The sequence below is a fragment of the Prionailurus bengalensis genome, chromosome D4, assembly GCF_016509475.1.
Source record: "Prionailurus bengalensis isolate Pbe53 chromosome D4, Fcat_Pben_1.1_paternal_pri, whole genome shotgun sequence".
In the NCBI taxonomy this organism is placed as follows: domain Eukaryota; kingdom Metazoa; phylum Chordata; class Mammalia; order Carnivora; family Felidae; genus Prionailurus; species Prionailurus bengalensis.
Genome location: NC_057359.1, coordinates 56963121 through 56984757, shown reverse-complemented (window position 1 = coordinate 56984757; position 21637 = coordinate 56963121). Strand labels below are relative to the sequence as shown.

At 48.3% G+C, this 21637-nt stretch overlaps 2 protein-coding genes across 6 annotated transcripts; both read left to right on the top strand.

Moving 5' to 3' along the window:
• Window positions 1-1355: 1355 nt before the first annotated feature.
• On the top strand, window positions 1356-8934 carry PIGO (phosphatidylinositol glycan anchor biosynthesis class O). Of its 4 annotated transcripts, none has more exons than XM_043565164.1 (11): window positions 1356-1456; window positions 2205-2744; window positions 3372-3515; window positions 3702-3825; window positions 4145-4304; window positions 4511-4690; window positions 4952-6479; window positions 7071-7277; window positions 7495-7709; window positions 8325-8395; window positions 8547-8934. In XM_043565164.1, exons 1-11 carry the CDS (start codon window positions 1357-1359, stop codon window positions 8674-8676), a joined length of 3399 nt encoding a protein of 1132 aa, XP_043421099.1. In that variant the 5' UTR covers window position 1356; the 3' UTR covers window positions 8677-8934. The 4 variants fall into 4 exon arrangements, with proteins under 4 accessions (XP_043421099.1, XP_043421100.1, XP_043421098.1 ...); XM_043565165.1 differs by having other exon boundaries at window positions 1421-1668; XM_043565163.1 differs by having other exon boundaries at window positions 1421-2744.
• Window positions 8935-13693: 4759 nt separating this feature from the next.
• On the top strand, window positions 13694-20647 carry FANCG (FA complementation group G). Of its 2 annotated transcripts, none has more exons than XR_006294890.1 (14): window positions 13694-15334; window positions 15540-15630; window positions 16020-16151; window positions 16384-16586; window positions 17044-17179; window positions 17343-17473; window positions 17572-17718; window positions 17843-17994; window positions 18381-18447; window positions 18709-18998; window positions 19150-19196; window positions 19390-19545; window positions 20023-20114; window positions 20268-20384. XR_006294890.1 is itself a non-coding variant. In XM_043565170.1 (14 exons), exons 1-14 carry the CDS (start codon window positions 15134-15136, stop codon window positions 20374-20376), a joined length of 1986 nt encoding a protein of 661 aa, XP_043421105.1. In that variant the 5' UTR covers window positions 13694-15133; the 3' UTR covers window positions 20377-20647. The 2 variants fall into 2 exon arrangements, 1 of the variants encoding a protein (XP_043421105.1); XM_043565170.1 differs by having other exon boundaries at window positions 19991-20114; window positions 20268-20647.
• Window positions 20648-21637: the final 990 nt, after the last annotated feature.

Below are 21637 nucleotides of genomic sequence, written 5' to 3'. Positions count from 1 at the left end.
ATATAAAATGCTATTTTGTGATTGTCTTCTTTCACTCAACATAATATTTTTAAGGTTCATCCATGTAATAGCATGTAGCAGTACTTCATTCCTTTTTATGGCTGAACAATATTCAATTGTGCACATATACCATATTTTGTTTATCTTTTCATCAGTGAAGGCCATTTGGGTTGTTTTGTTGCTATGAGCTGTCATGTGCAAGTTTTTGTGTGAACATATGCGTTTCATTTCTCTTTGGTATACATCTACGACTGGAATTGCTGGGGCATATGGTAACTCTATGTTTAACCTTTTGAAGAATTGCCAGACTGTTTTCCAAAGCACCATTTTACAATCCCAAGGGCAGTGTTCAAATTTCTCCACACCCAATTCTTGTTATTTGTCTTTTCTATTATAGCCATCCTAGTGGGGTTTGAAGTGGTATCTCTAGTATTTCCCTGATGGCTAGTGATGTTGGGCATCTTTTTCTGTGCTAATTGGTCATTGTGTATTTTCTTTGGAGAAATGTCTATTCAGATCCTTTGCCCATTTTTTTTCTTTAAGTAGGATACATGTGGAGCCCAACACAGAGTTTGAACTCAGAACCCTGAGATCGAGAACTAAGCTGAGATCAAGAGTTGGACACTTAACCAACTGAGCCACCCAGGCACCCCTATCCTTTTCCCATTTTAAAATTTTATTTTTATTTACTTATTTACTTTACTTTTTAAAATGTTTATTCATTTATTTGCGGGGGGGTGGGGGGAGAGAATAGGGAAGGGGCAGAGAGAGAATCCCAAGCAGGCTCTGTGCTGCCAGCACAGAGCCCAATGCAGGACTAGATCCCATGAACCAGTAGACCAGGACCCCAGCCAAAACCAAGAGTCAGATGCTCAACTGACTGAGCCACCCAGGCACCCCTTATTTTTTATTTTTATTTTTTTAAAGTAGGCTCTATGCCCAGCGTGGGGCTTGAACTCATGACCCCAAGATGAAGAGTTGCATGTTCTGCCAACTGAGCCAGCCAGATGCCCCTACCTTTGCTCATTTTTAAATTGGATTATTTTTTGAATTATTGAGTTGGAAGATCCAGTGAAAGACATGAAGAGGAGGAATAATAAAACCTATCAGTTGGTGTCAGCTAAGCAAGTAGAAAATAAATATTATTTATCCCTATTTTACAGATGAGGTAATGCCCAATAATGCCAGTGAGTGGCAGAGCTAGGATTCAAGCTAAGTTTGATTCCAAAAGGCCAGCTCTTAACCTTAACCAAGAATGACCAGTGGTTCACTGAGTTGTAGCTTTGTTCCTTGCCCCTAATTCCCCTAAACTACAGACCTGCGCTCCTTGAGGAACCTCCTCGGAGGCGCCAGCAGATGGCGATGGGGCCCCTGTGGGCCACTCTGTCGGCCCGCGTCTGTCTATGGTACCACCAGTGCGCAGGCGTTGCCTCTGCGCTTCCGGGCGCCTTTCAAGGTGAGCCAGGGTCTCCGAGAACCTACTCCCTACTCCTCAATCCCTTTTCCCGAATCAAACCATCCCCCGCAGCTCGCAGCCGGCTAAGTACCGGAGCCAGGGTGCCCAGGAGATGGCCAGGTAGCCACCAGAGGAGGCAGAGCTGTCCGGACGTGTGGGTCCCGGCGAGGCCCACCGGCCGTAGACCCCGCGACTCTGCTTTGCTGCGCGGGGTAGGTCGTGACTCTGGTTGGTCTCCTGGCGATCCTGGCCTTCCAGAAGCGGAGCGTGACTCCTCCCCTTGGTCCTCTTGGTCTCCACCAGGCGGCGCCGTCATTCCTGCCCAGGTTCCCTTGCGCTGCGAACCCTGGGCACCCTAGGGGTGTTGAGATTGGCAAGGAGAGAGGCGGAGAAATGAGCTGTCAGAGAGCGGTGTACCACTTGAAATAAGTTTCCCTCGTGGACTGTGCTTTTCATCATTAGAATCTCCTGGAGTACATGTGCAAATCCCTATGCTCCACCCCGAAAGATCCCGATTCAGTAGATCTGGGGTGGGGCCTGGAAATCAGCATTTTAAACGGCTGCTCCAGGTTGATGCCCATAATCTGCGGACCTCACCTTCAGAAACACCGGTGTAACTGGTGGAGAGGAACATTGCATTGGGTTGGCTATGGGGCTGTTTATCTTCTGGAAGGCTTCCAAGAGGAAGTGATTCTAGCTTGGCTTTGTATTGAGGGACCAGAAAATCCATTGGTTCTTTACCCCACAGTGATGAACTCCCTGCCCGCTACCAGCAGGATGCAGAAGATCTCAGTGCTGCTCTTCCTGGCCTGGGTCGGCTTCCTCTTCTACGCTGGCATTGCCCTCTTCACCAGTGGTTTCCTGCTCACCCGTTTGGAGCTCACCAACCATAGCAGCTGCCAGGAGCCCCCAGGCCCTGGGTCCCTGCCATGGGGAAACCAAGGGAAACCCGGGGCCTGCTGGATGGCTTCTCGATTCTCTCGGGTTGTGTTGGTGCTAATAGATGCTCTGCGATTTGACTTTGCCCAGCCCCAGCGCTCACATGGGCCTGGGGAACCTCCTGTCTCTCTGCCCTTCCTGGGTAAACTGGACTATTTGCAGAGGATCCTGGAGATTCAGCCCCACCATGCCAGGCTCTACCAGTCTAAGGCTGATCCCCCCACCACCACCATGCAGCGCCTCAAGGCCCTCACCACTGGCTCACTGCCTACCTTTATTGATGCTGGCAGTAACTTTGCCAGCTATGCCATAGTGGAAGACAATCTCATTAAGCAGCTTGCCAGTGCAGGTTAGTTTGGGCCTTTTTGGAGTCCAAGAGTACCTTAGCAGATTTCGTCTTTAGAAGTCAGAGAGCCAGAACTTTGGGTGTCCAGCTGCTTGCTAGACTATGCTGTGGGAGGACAGGGGAAGAGAAAGAGACCAGAGCCCTGCATGCAGCAAGTAGGGGTCTGGGCTTTGTCCTTCTGGAGTTTCTAGTCTGCATGGAATGTTGCTTTTATTTAGGGGGAGCTCTCAGTAAGGGGCAGTGGAGAGATGAGGAGAAGATGTGAATCTGGTTATTCTCACAAGTGAGAAAGCAGAGAGTCAGTCCATGCCCTGTCCACTCACTGACTTGGAAAATGTAACATATACCCAGGAAAGACAGATCAGCAAAGATAGCCAAGAATTGGGAATTAGCAGAGCCTTTTGTAGAAACAAGAAGTGAAAAGTCTTGTTATTGGGGAAAGTATGGTTAACAGGGAAAGCTTCTTGGCAGAAAATCTTAGGCCTTGAAAGATAAAGAGTTGTTGGATGAAATTGCTGTCCCTTCGAGTGCATGGTTGAGATTTCTGACGAGTCTTTAAAGGTCCCCCTCTTCTTTTTACCCCTGCCTTGACTCCTGCTCAGGCTGTGACCCACTCTCATGTCCCTGCAGGAAGGCGTGTGGTCTTCATGGGAGATGATACCTGGAAAGATCTTTTTCCTGGAGTTTTCTCTCAAGCTTTCTTCTTCCCATCTTTCAATGTGAGAGACCTGCACACAGTGGACAATGGCATCCTGGAACACCTCTACCCAACCAGTGAGCATTGGGCCAGAGGCAGGTCTGACTAAGATTAGGAGCTGGGGAGGGTTGCTTCAGGTCACAAATTCTGACCCTCCCATGGGTGCAGTGGCCTGGGCTTACGTCCCTTGATAGATTGTCAAAAGCTGGCTGGGGTTGAGGAGTGGCCTTAGTCCCCTGTGCTCAGTGTTCTTCCTTTCACAGTGGACAATAGTGAATGGGATATGCTGATTGCTCACTTCCTGGGTGTGGATCACTGTGGCCACAAGCATGGCCCTCACCACCCTGAAATGGCCAAGAAACTTAGCCAAATGGACCAGGTGATCCAGTGAGTGTGGGTTATTGGCTGGGGGAGTGGGTTTGTGCCTGAGAATCTCAGGATATATTGGCCCAAGAGAAAAAGTCTTTATCTTGGAGCCTCTTTCCTTGCTGAATTCTGTCTTTTCTAGGCCTTTCTTTTGAAGCTAGGAGCCTCATTCATCTTGAGTGACTCAGCATGTGGCTTTGGGCAGTAGGGTTGTGAATGAAGAGGTATCTCTTTGACAAATGTCTAAGTCCTCCTGGTGGAAGTTATGGCTGGGGGTAATTGGGTCTCCAAGGAAAATCTTCATCCATTCCTACCCCCTGACATATTTCTTGGCCTTCAGGGGACTTGTGGAGCGTCTGGAGAATGACACACTGCTGGTGGTGATTGGGGACCATGGAATGACCATGACTGGGGACCACGGAGGGGATAGTGAGCTGGAGATCTCAGCTGCACTTTTTCTGTACAGTCCCACAGCCCTCTTTCCCAGTGCCCTACCACAGGTGAGGTCTGGGGTGTGCTTTGTCGGGTCTCCTGGTATTCAACCTCATCAAGATCACAGCATTCTTGTGGATCCCTCCACTTTAGATCCCCAAATTCTTTACCCTGGGCATTCCCCATTCATTTCCTACCTAGGTCCCTGTCTTCTATTCCAAATCCCGATCTCAGCTTTGTGGTGAACCCATTGGCCCCTCTCCTTTTCCTTTAGGAGCCGGAAATAGTTCCTCAAATCAACCTTGTACCTACACTGGCCCTGCTGCTGGGCCTGCCCATTCCATTTGGGAACATCGGGGAGGTAATGGTTGAGCTGTTCTCAGTGGTTGAAGACCCCCAGCCTCACTCCTCTGCTCTGGCCCAAGCCTCAGCTCTTCATCTCAATGCCCAGCAGGTAGGTGATGGGTTAGGTTTCCAGGTGATAGAGCTAGGGTGGGCATGGGAGAAGCATAATGATCACTTCATTGTCCTTTGTTCATTTTTAATCCTACTGTCCATAGCCATGTCCTCCTTCCATTATCCCTCACTTCCCCCCTGTCTTGGACAGAGTTTGGGTCCCTGTTTTCCAGATACCTGCTTTGGTAACACTAACCCTTGCCTCTGTCCCGGTTTATGTCTTTGATGTGTTCCCTTGGCCTCTGACCATTTTTGCCAGGTATCCCGATTTCTTCACACCTACTCAGCTGCTGCTCAGGACCTTCAAATTAAGGAGCTTCATCGACTGCAGAACCTCTTCTCCAAGGCCTCTGCTGACTACCAGCGGCTTCTGCAAAGCCCCCAGGGGGCTGAGGCAGCACTACAGACTGTGATTACTGAGCTGCAGCAGTTCCTGCGGGGAGTTCGGGCCATGTGCATTGAGTCTTGGGCTCGTTTCTCTTTGGTTCGCATGGCAGGGGGTGCTGCTCTCATGGCTGCTGCCTGTTTTCTTTGCTTGCTGGTATCCCAGTGGGTAACATCCCCAGGCTTCTACTTCTGCCCCCTCCTCCTAACACCCATGACCTATGGTCTGGCTGGTGCCATAGTGTGTGCTGGACTCCTGACAGCTACCGGACTGAAGCCGGATCCAGTGGTCCTAGGGGCCATGGCTGCAGTGGGCTCACTCCTGCCTTTTTTGTGGAAAGCGTGGGCTGGCTGGGGGTCCAAGAGGCCCCCAGCAGCCTTACTGCCCATCCCTGGGCCTGTTCTGTTATTCCTGCTGATTCGTTTTGCTGCTTTCTTCTCTGACAGTTTTGTTGTAGCTGAGGCCAGGGCCACCCCCTTCCTTTTGGGCTCATTCATCTTGCTCCTGGTTGCCCAACTTCACTGGGAGGGCAAGCTGCTGCCACCTAAGCTTCTCACAATACCCCGCTTTTGCCTTTCGGCCTCAACAGGCCCGCCACGGCACAATGGCACACATGCCCTGGGACTTGGAGTTGGGTTGCTTTTATGTATAAGGCTAGCTGGACTTTTTCATCGGTGCCCTGAAGAGACACCTGCTTGCCATTCCTCTCCCTGGCTGAGTCCCTTGGCATCCATGGTGGGTGGTCGAGCCAAGAATTTGTGGTATGGAGCTTGTGTGGGGGCTTTGGTAGCCCTGTTAGTTGCTGTGCGCCTGTGGCTTCGCCGCTATAGTAACCTCAAGAGCCCTGAGCCCTCTGTGCTCTTTGTGCGCTGGGGGCTGCCCTTAATGGTACTAGGCACTGCCGCTTACTGGGCATTGGCATCAGGAGCAGATGAAGCACCCCCACGTCTCCGGGCCCTGGTTGCTGGAGCATCAGTTGTGCTGCCCAGGGCTGTGGCAGGATTGGCCGCTTCAGGGCTCATGCTGTTGCTCTGGAGGCCTGTGACAGTGCTAGTGAAGGCTACAACAGGTGCTCCAAGAACCAGGACTGTCCTCACTCCCTTCTCAGGCCCCCCAACTTCTCGCGCTGACCTGGATTATGTGGTTCCTCAAATCTACCGACATATGCAGGAGGAGTTCCGGGGCCGTCTAGAGAGGACCAAATCCCAGGGCCCCTTGACTGTGGCAGCTTATCAGTTGGGGAGTGTCTACTCAGCTGCTATGGTCACAGCTCTCACCCTTTTGGCCTTCCCACTTCTGCTTTTGCATGCAGAACGCATTAGCCTTGTGTTCCTGCTTCTGTTTCTGCAGAGCTTCCTTCTCCTGCATCTGCTTGCTGCTGGGATATCCATCACCACCCCTGGTAAATACATTTCTCAGCCCTGGTTCATCCAAGGACAGTAGTGATGTGACTTCGGCCCCTCTTGTTTTCAGGGAGGTGTTGCTCCTCAGATGCTTCACACGGTTGGGAGGGTTCTCCAGATGTCCTCTTATCTGCTGTAGCCAAGCTAATTGATCCCTCCCACTGGCTCTCAAGGCCAGCAAGGTTCATGGAGGAGAGAGACAGGAGTACTCCAAGACTCATTTCTTTTTTTTTTTTTTCCAAGACTCATTTCTTATTGAAATGCTGCATCTTCATGAGTGCATTTCCTGATTTTCCAGTGATGGGAGTGGTGAATTATGAGCATGTGATGTCAACAGTGAGCTGTGCATATATGAGAGAGAGAAAGAGATAGATCATAGTTGAGATGTTCAGATTTAGAGTAACGGGGACTTAGTGCCACAGAGGGAATTAGAATAACAGAGTGTTGAATGTAAAGAGGTTGGATGATTGGCATGTGCAAGTGTGTGTGTGTGTATAGCACTGAAGTAGTAGGAGTATATGATCATGAGGCAGTAGGCTATGGATTAGAGAATGGGATGTGACTGTGAAAAGGTATATCTCTTCCCCCAGGTCCTTTTACTGTGCCATGGCAGGCAGTTTCTGCCTGGGCCCTCATGGCCACACAGACATTCTACTCCACGGGCCACCAGCCTGTCTTTCCAGCCATTCATTGGCACGCAGCCTTCGTGGGATTCCCAGAGGGTCATGGTTCCTCCACCTGGCTGCCTGCTCTGCTGGTGGGAGCCAACACCTTTGCCTCCCATCTCCTCTTTGCAGGTAACTCCTCATTCCTCTCTTGCTTCCCTTGTTTACTCTGAATTTGTGGAAAGAAAAGAAAGTCCTGGATTTGAGTGGGGAGATGTGATTTTGTTGGATCTTTGGCACCCCTTGGCCAATGGTAATTGGAGCCTCAGTCAACTAGGGTGGTTGGGGGCCAGGGTGGCCTGGTCCCTGGGTCCTCCATTGATTCTAGTCCTGCCTTCCTCTGAGGCAGTAGGTTGCCCATTGCTTCTGCTCTGGCCCTTCCTATGTGAGAGTCAAGGACCTCGGAAGAGGTGGCAGCCCCTAGGGAGTGAAGCTGAATCCAGAGTCAGGCCTGAGGAGGAGGAGGAGCCACTGATGGAGATGCGGCTCCGGGATGCGCCTCATCACTTCAATGCAGCACTGCTGCAGCTGGGCCTCAAGTACCTCTTTGTCCTTGGTATTCAGGTAGGTACAGGGAGAGATCACAGGGTTAGTGACCTTTTCTCATGTGTGTACATCACATTCTCTTTTTCATACTTTACCAAAACCCTAGGAGACAGCCTTGACTGAAGTACAGTTAAGAAAAATGGTTGCCCAAGGCCAGTGGCCTCAAGTGGTTATATTGAGACTTAGACCTGAGTCTCCTTAATCCTAGTCATGGATTGTTTCCTCTCTATAAGCTAGATCTGGACCCTACTGGTTGCATTTGGGGATTCCTCCATTAGTGGACAGACTGGAAAAACTGAGGTGATGGCCAGGATTCTTTCCCAGGCTATGGTCATGGATCTTCTTTCCCTTCAGAGGCAGAAGGTGTGACTCTGACATTTTCCTCCACCCTGGAAGGCAAAGCCTGGGTATAAGCACAGATGGATAGTGCTTGCTCAAGGTCACACAGTGAGTCATGGTGAGGCCAGGAAAAGAATTAGGTCTCCCAACTCCTCATCTAGGGTTTTTTTTTTTTCACTGACATGCACTGGTTTCCTACTCCTCCCATTCTTCACAGGGGCCTATAGCACTTCTCCCTTTGACCTGCTTCTTCTCCCCTTCCGAAATAACTTGACCTTTCGTATCCTTTCTTAGATTCTGGCCTGTGCCTTGGCAGCCTCCATCCTCCGCAGGCATCTCATGGTCTGGAAGGTGTTTGCTCCCAAGTGAGTGGATTTGCTTGAGAAGTATTGGCATTGGGGTGGGTAAGCTTGGATGAAAGAATGAACATCAGGGAGGTGGGTTTTGTCTCATCAGGGAAAAGGCCTCCAGATCTACTTTCAGTGTCCCCTGAGAATTCTCCACATTTCTTTGCAGGTTCATTTTTGAGGCTGTGGGCTTCATTGTGAGCAGCGTGGGACTTTTCCTGGGCATAGCTTTGGTGATGCGAGTGGATGGTGCTGTGAGCTCCTGGTTCAGGCAGCTAGTTCTGGCCCAACAGAGGTAGCCTAGGCTGCAAGTGCTGGCTTTGTGGCCACAGGGAGAGCTGAAGAACAATCTCGCCTGGCCTATACAGGTGCTGGATCATCTGCAAGAGAGGCTTAGCCACACTTCTTACCACCATGCAGCCAGGAGCTACTGACATCTGGGACTTTGTTATTTTATAATTCAAAATCATAGTGGGGCATGGTCCCTAACTGCTGCTTTGAATGCATCTAAGGGACTGGAGGGTGGTCTCCAAAGTAGAATAAAATAATAATGTAAATATGTGTGTCTGAGAGGTGGGGGAGTCCCCACTGTCCTACAGGGACTAGGAAGAGGGTCACTCTCCCCTCCTATGAGGCACAGATGGCATCAGCCATCTTGTGCAGACCTGGCTACACCTGAAAACTTTTGGGAAGTGGTTGGAGTTGTCTGAATTCACTTCTACTTCTTCCCAAATCACTCCTGTTACCCCACCGGCTTTTTTTTTCCCCATGTAACATGTTTTATTAAATTCTTCTGCTAATAGCAGAGATGGCTGAAAAGACAAGCACAGGCAACATGGAGTACACGAACCCACTGTCTAAAACCCCAAACAGTGTTGCATTCCCTCCTCTGTTGTGTTCTTTCGCGCTAGAACACCCTTTGCCCTTTGCTTCTGTGGAGGCCAGGAGGCCACCCTAGTTTTCCAACCTTTGCTGCCATTTATCAGACCTAATTGCCCATCTTACATAGCATTCCATCTTGTCCCATTGATTATTCCTGACTTGGAGCCAAAACTATATAAATTTAATGCATGTCTCTTATGTTCTTCATCCACCTCACTACTATGTAAGATTGAAGTACTGGTGGCAAATTCTCATGGAAATGTCCATCAAAGGAGGGGGAGGGGAAGACCCTGAGGAGAAGGGTCAGGACTGGGATTTGATGTTTGATAATGCCCAGGACAAGTGATGGTGAAGTAAAGGCATTCACCACTGTGGCAGCTAAAGGAAGAGTTGGAGTTATTGTGGCTAATAGTCTCTAATGCTAAAGAGATCAAACAAAGTTCATACTGTTTCAGGCAGTTAGAGGATAGGACATTGGTAACCCTGGCAGGAATAGATTTAATAATATAAGAGAAGTTAGGCCCCAGCTAAAACTGTAAGATGAATTAGAAAAAGATCCCTTTCCTTAATCTGGGGGACACTATTCCCAAGCATCATTTAATAAGCAGACAATGCCTCTGTGAGAAGAAAAGACCCTTTCCCATCCCTAGCACCCATGGGAAGGATTTCAGAGCCTAGTCCCTCATCTTGTCTTAGGTTCCCCCCAATCCTGTTCCTTTTTTGCAGAGAGCCTCCTTCCGTGGAGCCTAAGGAAAATCTGTTCTTAGTACCATTGGCTATTTCCTCTTCTGATCTAACTACAAGATCCTTTTAGAGAAAGATCTGTTAAAAATTCTTGGGGCACCTGAGTAGCTTAGTTGAGCATCTGACTCTTGATTTCTGCTCAGGTCATGATCCCAGGGTTGTGGTATTGAGCCCCATGAGCACCCCTGCTTAACATTCTCTTCCCCCTCTGCCCTTCTCCCCTGCTTGTGCTCTCTCTCTCTCAAAAAAAAAAAAAAAAATCTCATTTCTGCTTCTTACTTGACATCAAAGACCCCATTACACACTAACTTATTGTTTGTTGTGTTGTTTTGTTTTGTTTTGTTCTGAGAGAGAGTGTGTGTGAACTGAGGAGGGGCAGAGGGAGAGGGAGAGAGAATATTAAGCAGGATCCATGTTCAGCTCTGAGCTCTTTGCAGGGCTCTATCCCATCACCCTGGGATCATGACCTGAGCCAAAATTGAGAGTTGGATGTTCAACTAACTGAACCACCCAGGTGCCCAACTTTTTTGTTTTGTTTTGCTTTGCTTTGTTTTGTTTTGTTTTGTTTTGTTTTGTTTTAGAGAGCTTTATTGAGGTACAATTTACCATAAAATCCAGCCATTTAAAGTGCACAATTTTGGGTGCCTGGATGGCTCGGTCAGTTAAGCATCTGACTCAATTTCGCCTCAGGTCATGATCTCACAGTTGTGAGATCGAGCCCAGTGTTGGGCTCAGCGCCGGACATGGAGTTTGCCTAAGATTCATTCTCTCCCTCTCCCTCTGCCTTTCCACCATGCACCCTCTCTCTCTCTCTCTCAAAAAAAAAAAAATAGTGCACAATTCAATAATTGTATATTCACAGAATTCTGCAATCATCATCACAGTTAATTTTAGAATGTTTTCATCACCCCAAAAAGAAACTCCATACTCTTTGCTATTACCCTCCAAACCTCCCTACATCCATCCCTAACCTGAGGCAACCACTAATCTGCCTTCTGACTATATTCGCCTATTTTGGACATTTCATATAAATGGAATGTTATAATATGTGGCCTTTTCTGGCTTTTACCCAGCCTAATGTTTTCAAGGTTCATCCACGTTGCAGTACATATGAGTATTTCATTTCTTTCTTACGGCCAAATAATGTTCCATTGTATGGATATATCAATTTTTTTTATTCATTCATCCATTGATGGACATTTGGGTTCTTTGCACCTTTTGGTTATTATGAATAATGCTGCTATGACCATCTATATACAAGTTTTGTTTGGGCATATGTTTTCATTTCTTTTTCACTTATACCTAGTGGTACATTGTGGAATTGCTAGGTCCTATTGTAAATCCGTGTTTAACGTTTTGAAGAACTGCCCGTTTGTTTTCCAAGGCCACTGCACCATTTAATATTCCCATTACTAGTGTGTATGAGGGTACCAATTTCTTCACATTCATGCCTTTACTTACTATTAACTATTTTTTATTTAACCATCCTATCAGGTGTGAAACGGAAAAATTGTGTTTTTGGTTTGCATGTCCTTGATGACTAGTGATATTGGCATTTTTCTTATGCTTATTGGAGAACTGTCCATTCAGGACCTTTCTCTGTTTATTAATTGGGTCTTATTTTTACTTTTGAGTTATAACGTTGTTTATATATTCTAGATAGAAATCCCTTGTAAGATATATGATCTGCAAATATTTATCCTTCTGTGGATTGTCTTTTTTTTTTAATTTTTTTTAACGTTTTATTTATTTTTGAGACAGAGAGAGACAGAGCATGAACAGGGGAGGGTCAGCGAGAGGGAGACACAGAATCTGAAACAGGCTCCAGGCTCTGAGCTGTCAGCACAGAGCCCGACGCGGGGCTCGAACTCACGGACCGCGAGATCATGACCTGAGCCGAAGTCGGCCGCCCAACCGACTGAGCCACCCAGGCGCCCCATGTCTTTTTTTTTTTTTAAAGCAGGCACCACACCCAAGATGGGGCTTGAACTCATGACCCTGAGATCAAGAGTTATATGCTCTACCAAGTGAGGCAGCCACCCCAGGCATTTCATTTTCTTGATAGCGTTCTTTGAGGCACAAACTTTTTAAATTTCGATGAAGTCCAATTCATCCTATTTTTCTTTTGTTGCTTGTGCTTTTTGGCTTCAAATGTAAAAAATCTTACCTAGTGCCACGATTCAGTTATAGAAATTTTTTTTTTTAATTTTTTTTTCAACGTTTATTTATTTTGGGGACACAGAGAGACAGAGCATGAACAGGGGAGGGGCAGAGAGAGAGGGAGACACAGAATCGGAAACAGGCTCCAGGCTCTGAGCCATCAGCCCAGAGCCTGACGCGGGGCTCAAACTCACGGACCGAGAGATCGTGACCTGAGCTGAAGTCGGACGCTTAACCGACTGCGCCACCCAGGCGCCCCCAGTTATAGAAATTTTTATCACTCTCACAAAGTCCCTATACTTTGTTTACAATGAATTCCCAAATTCACCCTAGGCCACTGATATGTTTTAGTTTTTCTAAATTTGCCTTTTATGGACATTTCATACAAATGGAATCATCAAATATGTGGTCTTTTGGTCTGGTTTCTTTGACCTAGAATATTTTTGAGGTTCATCCATGTTGATGCATGTATCAGTTTTTTGCCCCTTTTTATTGCTGAGTCATATTCCATTGTATGGCTATGATCAGACAATGGACATTTGGATTGTTTTTAGTTTTATTTAGCTATTATGAATATTTTTGTAGCTGCTTTGAGTATTTGCATACCAGTCTTGGTGTAGACATAAGTTGTTGGTTGTTGTTTTTTTTTTTGAGAGATAGAGGGCGCAAGTGAGCAAGGGGCAGAGAGAGAGAGAGAGAGAGAGAGGGAGAGGAAGGGAGGGAGAGAGAGAGAGAAATTGGGCTAACCCGAAGTGGGGCTCAAGCTTACCAGATGCAGGACTCGAACTCACAAACAGTGAGATCATGACCTGAGCCAAAGTCAGATGCTTAACTGACTGAGCCACCCAGGAGCCCTTGTTTTTCTTTCTTGAGAGGATTCCTTGGAGTGGAATTGCTGTATGATTTACTTTTTTAGAAATTGCCAAACTGTTTTCTAAGGTATCTATAATGTTTTATATTCCCACTAAGTATGAAGGTTTTAGTTTCTCCACATCCTCACCAACATTTGGTATTATCTGTTTTGTTTTGTTTTGTTTTGGTGGTGGTGTTTTGTTTTGTTTTGTTTTGTTTTTTATTTTTTTTAAAAAAAATTTTTTTTCAACGTTTATTTTTTTGGGACAGAGAGAGACAGAGCATGAACGGGGGAGGGGCAGAGAGAGAGGGAGACACAGAATCGGAAACAGGCTCCAGGCTCTGAGCCATCAGCCCAGAGCCTGACGCGGGGCTCAAACTCACGGACCGCGAGATCGTGACCTGGCTGAAGTCGGACGCTTAACCGACTGCGCCACCCAGGCGCCCCTTTTGTTTTGTTTTTTAAGTAGGTTCCACACCCAATGTGGGGCTGGAACTAAGACCTTGAGATCAAGAGTTGCATGCTGTACTGACTCTGCCAGCCAGGCACTTTTGGTATTCTCTGTTTTTGTTTTTTTGTTGTTGTTGTTGTTTGTTTGTTTGTTTTTTGTGGTTTTTTTTGGTAATAGTTTATTTTATTTTTGAGAGAGATAGAGTGTGAGCAGGAGAAGGGCAGAGAGAGACACACAGAATCCGAAGCCAGCTCCAGGCTCTGAGCTGTCAGCACAGAGCCAGATGCAGGACTCGAACCCACGAACCGTGAGATCATGACCTGAGTGCCCCTGTGTTTTATTATTGTAACTATGAGTGTACGTGTATAATGCTGTCTCAGGATTTTAATTTGCATTTCCTTGATAGCTAATGATGTTGATCATCTTTTTACGTGCTGCTTAGCCATTCATGTATTTTTTTTTTTTTTGGTAAAATGTCTATTCATATTTTTCTGTCTTAAAATGGTTTAAATTATTTTTATTTTTGAGCTTTGAGAGTTATGTATTGTGGATAGAGATCTGTTATGTGTATGCTCTGCAAATAATTTCTCCACTTTATGATTTTTCTTTGAATTTTCTCGATGGTGCCTTTTTGTAGCACAAGTTTTGTTTTTGTTTTTAAGTTTATTTCTTTTGAGAAAGAGGTGCGTGGGCTGGGAGGGGCAGAGAGAGAGAGAATCCAAAGCAGGCTCTGCACCAGTAGCCCAGAGCCCTACCCAGGGCTCCACTTCACCCTGAGATCATGACCTGAGCTGAAACTAAGAGTCTGATGTTTAACCACTGAGACACCCAGGCGCCCCAGAGGTGTTTGTTTTTGTTTTGCCCTCAGAGTTTTTAATGTTAATAAAGTTCAACTTATCCATATTGAGTTGATTTTATCTCTGGTAAGGGTCACAGTTTTGTTTCTATATATGGATATCCACGTCTCCTGAGTCCATTTGTTGAAAGATTCAGAGGTACCTTTGAGCAGTGTGTCCTGCTCAAGCCTAGGGCTTCCATGGCCAGCAGTCAGACTGCACGAGGTTGAGCAGAATGTGGTAGCGTGTTAGTGCTCTGTGGTGAGCAAAGAAAGGAAGGGTTGTTGACCAAAAGCCTTGGTCTCCTTTCAGTTGCTTTTGGTAATAACTTTGCGCCATGGCTGGGATTTTTGTGGCTGCTTTCGGCCGTACTACGCTTCCCAGCATGCACTGCTCGGGCCTCCCTTGTGCGGGGCGGCGCCAAGCCAGACCGACCTAGGAGTTTGGCTGCGAGGGAAGGGCTGAGCCACGGGTTTTGGTACCGAGATCGATTTCTCAGGGTTTTGGCCTTCCTGAGAGACTAGCAAGCTGAACCTTAAGAAATACTACCTCTCCACTCAGACACACTCCCATCCTCTAACCCGCCTTAGCCTCCCTCTTGGTTTGGGCCCTGACTCGTTTCTTCTTCGAGTTTCCCGCGGGGACTAACCCTTGAAGACGACCAACCGCAGCCGAGATTTTGACGGCCTGGCCAACCAGAGACAAGGTGGAAGAGGCGGGGGTGGGAGCCGGCACAGCGTCCGGGAGAGAGTTTTTCCGTTTCCATTTTTCGCGTAGGGGGTGAGCCGCCCCTCCTGGGGCCCTAAGGGGAGCAAGGGAGTCACGGGGGGATGCAGAAGCGCACGGACCCTTCCCCGCTCGGATGGGGACCTCGGCGAGGCCGGGCTTACCTTTCAGCAGCACCCTGCAGGGGTCTGGGCCCAGCCTCTGCAACCTTGTCGCACCAGACCCCTCTGGGCTCCTCAGGACTACACGCCAGCTGCCTAGACCTGTGGAGGGAAAAGAATGACCAGCTAGTTCGACAGGCCAAGGTAACGTGGTTGCTGGGACCCTTGCTTTGCAGCCCCAAATTATCAGAAGGAGGGTTTCCCGTGGATTTATCCCAGCTGACGGGAGGTATTGAGTTTGACCTTCCCCCAGGAGCCAGAAATGACTGGAGAAAGACATCCTTTGCCATTGTTGCAACGGGAGAAATAAGGATTGATCCTCAGTGATACCCCATTCCACATTTCATAGGTGGCTCAGGACTCCCGTCAGTTTCTGAGAGGACAGCAGCTGGCCCAAGATGTGCTGGAAGGATTCAGGGGACTCCTGCATAGCCTGCAGGGTAAGCAGGATCCTCCTCAGGACGGTCAGTTATCCTTCTCCACAGCCAGAGACCAGTTCTGCATTTCTGGGATTGAGAAAATTACACAGGGGGCAGGGAATCCTGTTTAAGGCACAGACAAGACTGAAATGGAATTCTCTTTGGTACAGGTGAATCTCTGAGCCCTGCCATGCCCCCTCCCTCACTTCCCCTCACTCCCCAGCATTTGAAGAAATGGTCTCCAGGATGGTCCAATCTGAAGAACTTTCTGCCCTTTCCAAACTCTGTACAAAGGGTGATTCTTTATTGAGGCCATTTTGGTTGGGGTGATGTGATCTTTGGGTTTGGATCTTATCTGGGAAATCTTTCCTGGGAAAGTAGTCAGTGAGATCAGCATGTGTTTGCTTCAGGTCTCCCTGCAGCTGTTCCTGTTCTCCCCTTGGAATTAACTGTTACCTGCAATTTCATTACCATGAAGGCAAGCTTGGCCCAGGGTTTCACTGAAGACCAAGCACAGGATATCCAACAGAGCCTGGAGAGAGGTGAGGGCTAGAGATTGCTTTCCATATCCCTGCCAGCCTGTTTGGGTTTAAGTCCTTGCAAAGGGGATGAGAGGAGCAATAAAATCTGTTACCGCCAGGGAGAGAGATGCCCTTTTCTTATCCACCAGGTGCTCCTTAGCCCAGGAGCACCTTTGTGACCTTTGGGCTCCTGCAGAAAAAGGAAACCAGAGATGAAGTCCCAACCTCAGCTGTATGTGTGTATCTTTTACAGTGCTGGAGACCCAGGAGCAGGTTGGGCCCAGACTGGAATGTGGGCTCAGGGGGCTGTGGGACTCTGTTCTCCATTATTCCTCTGTTCTGCTGGAGCTACTCCCTGCCCTTCACCACCTGGCTGGCCTGCAGGCTGCCCTGTGGCTAAGTACTGACTGTCTTGGGGACCTGACCTTGCTGCTGCAGACCTTGAATGGTAACCAGGTAATGTGGGAAGTAACCTGTATCTAAGGGCCTCTTCCCTTCTTTCACGCCTCTCAGCTGCAGTAGCATCATTTTGTGCTGGGAAGTTCTGCTGGGTTGGTGGTCAGAAGACCTGGGTTCTCTCCAGGACTCTTGGTGACCTTGTTTTGCTTGGTCTCTCATTGGGGGGATTCTCTTGAGTGGTTTTTAAAATAGCTTAATGATCTTGGATAGGGTTAGGGCTTTTATGATCTTGCTGAAGTGTCCTCATGGGCTTATACTGAATGAGAAGGTGCACTAGACCAGATCATCTGTGCCCCAAGTTTTTCTTCCTCCCTTTATCCTTGCTGTCTCTCTCTTACAGTTGAGGGAATAGGAATCAGGAGGACCCTTGATTTCAAGGTCCAGCCAGGATAGACTGAGATAGGAGAAGAGGTGGTTATAGGCTTGGAGCTTCTGATCATCCTTCTTTCCTCAGAGTGAGGCCTCTGAGGATCTGCTGCACCTTCTGAAAACTTGGAACCCCCCAGCTGAGGAGTCAGATGCTCCATTGACCTTGCAGGATGCCCGGGGCTTAAGGGATGTCCTTCTTACAGCTTCTGCCTATCGCCAAGGTCAGCTAGCAATCTGACTCATCCCTTCCTCCCCACTCCCTGTCTTGAGGAGTCCTTTGGCTCATACCTTCCTTGTCATGTCCCATTTAGCTCTGTGCTCTTGTTCCCTGTCATGCCCCTTGCCCTGTAGGCTTCTTTAAGTTTACACCCTGATTGCCCTCAGGCCTCCAGGAATTGATCACAGGAAGCCTGCCCAAGGCATTGAGCAGCCTGCAAGAAGCAGCCTCAGGTCTGTGTCCACGGCCTGTGTTGGTCCAGGTGTACACAGTCCTGGGGACCTGTCTTCGTAAAATGGTACAGACAGTCTTAGGGTGGGTTGGGAAACCATGGGTGTTATGAATAGCTTTCTGCTTTGTGAGGTAGCTAAGGCTTGTGTTCTCTCACCCCTCTAGGGCAATCCACAAAGAGCTCTGCTGTACTTGGTTGCGGCCCTGAAAGGGGGATCACCCTGGGGTCCTCCGCTTCTGGAGGCTTCCAGGCTATATCAGCAACTGGGGAACACAGCAGCAGAGCTGGAGAGTCTGGAGCTGTTGGTTGATGTAAGGAACTGAAGATATGGGGATGGCTGAGGTGCTTGTATTAGGGAGAATAATCAAGTTGTAAATAGAAGGAAATATGGCTCCCAAAGATTATAGATCTACTTTTTCTTTGTGTTCCTTTTAGGCCTTGAGTGTCACTCACAGTCCTGAAGCCCCCCAGCTTCTTATTGAAGTAGAGTTACTACTTCCCCAACCTAACCCAGCCTCACCCCTTCACTGTGGCACACAGAGCCAGGCCAAGTACCTGCTAGCAAGCCGATGCCTACAGATAGGAAGGTGAGGTTCCACTGCCTTGATCATCTGAGTTCTTCCCATTTCTGATACCTTCCCTGGGATGTGACTCTGCTTCTGTTCTTTCGTATGGACAGTATGGACAAGTCAGTGGTAGGACATAGGTTCCCACTCTTCAGTCTCCTGCCTTGCTGATGGACCTGAACTTAGGACTCTTCACCCAGACACTAACTCCTATATCTTGAAAACTCTGAAATCTCCTCCCAGATCTATTCTGTAAGGAGGGTAGATCCATAGTGAGCTAGGATTGGAGTTCCAAGACCCCACTTTTCCTACTCCCCAGGGCCCTTGAGCATCCCTTTGTTAGCTATGAGCCTTTGGAGGGCCCTGCTAATGGCCTAATATGAAGTTCATGGGCTATGACTTCTTAGGGCAGAGGACGCTGCAGAGCATTACTTGGACCTGCTGGCTCTGTTGCTGGATGACTCTGAGCCAAAGGTGGGTATGTCTTCAAGGTTCTCTACAATAGGGTGGGAGGGTTGGAGTCTAACTCTGGAGTAGAGCAGGACTACTGTTTTCTCTTTTTCCTTCTGCTGTTCTGTCTGTCCAAGCTGCAAGGCCAAACTAGGAAGGTTCTCAGAATAAGTGGTCCAGGGTAGCAAGCAATGGGTGGTCTCCATGTGGTACCAGAGCCTGGTGAAGAGGTTGGGGATGGTGGCCAATGTCTCTTCAAGACACTGCATCCTTCTTCCACCCCAGTTCTCCCCACCCCCATCCCGTCCAGGGCCCTGCATGCCTGAGGTGTTCTTGGAGGCAGCAGCAGCACTGATTCAGGCAGGCCGAGCACAGGATGCCTTGACCGTATGTGAGGAGCTGCTCAGCCGCATGTCGTCTCTGCTTCCCAAGATGCCCCAGCTGTGGGAAGATGCCAGAAAAGGAACCAAGGAGTCACCACACTGTCTATCCTGGGTCTCTGCCACCTACCTGCTTCAGGGTCGAGCCTGGGTGCAGCTGGGGGCCCAAAAAGAAGCAATTAGTGAATTTAGCCGGTGAGCCCAGGAAGCCAACCAGGATCCTAGGGGAAGTGTGGAGGGATAATTTGCTGATTGGGACCTGAGTTGGTAAGCTCCATACTTACCTACTCATCCCAGAGTTACTGAGGTCGACTCCTCTTCATCCCTGCTCTTTGTCCCACTTCAGGTGCCTTGAGCTGCTCTTCCAAGCCACACCTAAGGACAAAGAACAAGGTGATCTAGACTCTCGGTTCTCCTCTTCCCTCTTGGAAGTGGGGGTGGTGAATGTGTTGCCTCTCCATGCGTCCTAGCCTACTATGAGGCTTAAAAGAAAGGAACTGCAGATACAAGAAGAGAAAGAGGAGTACTTGGGGTTTTGGTGACTGTGTAGCAGGGACACTCTTTTGACTTTGGGGATGGTCCCCAGGTCCTGCTTCCAGCTGTGAGCAGGGGTGTATGTCAGATGTGGCACTGCAACAGCTTCGGGTAGCCGCCCTGATTAGTCGTGGACTGCAATGGGTGGCCAGTGACCAAGATACTAAAGCCCTACAGGACTTCCTCCTCAGTGTGCAGATGTGCCCAGGTATGTATATTTGCATGAGATCAGTTATGCCCAGATGCACAAGGACAGAGAGGCCCATGGGGGAGGTACTTCAGGATTAGTGGAAGAGTGATGTTCCCAGATAGAAGGGGATGAATGAGGTTGTACTGTATATACCTAGGGATATACCAGGTTTGAGAACACATCCTGGAGGCCTCTCAGGAGTTTCTCAGTCTTCCCAGTGTCCTCAGACACAAAGACCAGAACCATGCTGGGCGTATGTTAGGGGGAAGCAGGGTCAGCTGAGCCCTTTGTCCTGGGCAGCTGTACCCAGGGATAGGAATGGTTGGGAATGAACTACTCTTGGTTCCATGTGTGAATGTAGACAAGATACTTTCTTGCTCTAGACCTCAGTTTCTTCTTTTATAAAATGATGCTTAAGGCTGTGTCAAATTCTAAGACTCCCTACTCTGGGGTGGGGCTATAGGTAATCGAGATGCTTCCTTTCACCTGCTTCAGACTCTGAGGAGGATGGATCGGAGGGATGAGGCCATTGCTCTCTGGTGGAGCCTGGAGGCCCAAGCTAAGTTGCCACAGGAGAATGCTGCATGGTGAGGCTGAGGCCTGTGGACTTGGGGCCAAGGGCATTTGGCATTCTGGAGTACTTGAGTCTATGGAGGGTGGTGGTGAATGAAAGGGAGGGAATGGCTGTCCAATTTTCTGCCTATCCTTTACCCTTAGACATCACTCTTTTTGCTCTCCAGGTCTCTCCCCCTGTACCTAGAAACCTATTTGAGTTGGATTCGTTCCCCTGACCGTGAAACCCTTCTTGAGGAGTTTCAGACATCTCTGCTGGAACCTTGTGACCTGTAGCTGCCATGTTTTTAAAAGCCTGAACTGCGGCCCATTTCTCCATGGGGAGGGCTCTCTGCTTTACCAATTTGGGGGAATATGGGTGAAACTAATCATTCCTATATAAATCTGGCACTGAAGAGGTTGGTAGTAGTCTCGCCAAATTTGGCCTAGTTACTGCCATTCTGGTTCCAGAAGAAACCCTCCTTGCCACCAAAAAGGCAATGACTTTGCTTATGATGCCTTTTTTCCTGTTTCTCCTTTTCTTGTGTTGAGTAAAATCTCATATTTATCTCTTGTTTGCCTGCTACATCTACTTGAGTGGGAAGGCGCAGAGCTATCTGATTCAGTTGAGTGCTGGTTGTCTAAGATACCCTCTCCCAACATCGTCTACCTTATGAGGTTGAGTTCTTGGTGGAAGAAAGGGCTACAGGAATCCTTGCAGTGGCTTTGGTTCTTTCTGTTGCCTAAAAGCCACAGAGTCCCAAAGCCCAGGATCTGTGCAAGGTGACAGAATGAGTGGAGCTGGGTCTGGAAGGTGGTCTGGGTAGGCCTCTCGGGACAAGGGCAGGTATTTGAGTCTTAGAGGGGAGGGACAAGCATACCTCTGAGTCTGAGTGACTCCTCACTCCAATCCCAAATTCTAGAAATTTGGGATTTGACTAAGTCATCCATGTCTGTGTGGCTATGGGGTGGAGGATTAATTAAATCAGCATGCTACCAAAGCTGATTATTTTATTATTTTTTTAAAGTAGGCTCCACACCCAAAGTGGGGCTCAAACTCACCACTTGGAGATCAAGAGTCCCGTGTTCTACCAATTGATCCAGCCAGGTGCACACACCCCTCCTTTTTTCCCCAAAGCTGCTTATCGAATTTAGTCAGGTCTAGCCTGCATTTGGAACCCAAGAACTTCAAGTCTCATAATGCAATTTTCTTGCTGCTTTGGGTTCTATTGAATCTACTGTGTGTTCTGTGGTTGAGGAACTGTAAAGCCTATAGGACTAGGGTTACCAGAGAGTGCCAAGACAATACAGTGGGGTGGATTAAGAGCTGAGGTGCTATTCAGACGGTTCAGAGTAGGGGTGGCTGGAACCAGCATTTTGAAGGAGTAAGGCGGGGGGTTAGGGTGGATCCTTAGATTTAGGAAGAAGATGGGATTCTTCTTCCTGTGTAGATTATCACTGCAACAGGACTAGACTAATGCAAGGGTTCAATCCATTGTGCCAGGTTCTTCAGCAGGATAAAATCAGGAGCCAATGAACTGGAGCCAAGTAGGAGAGT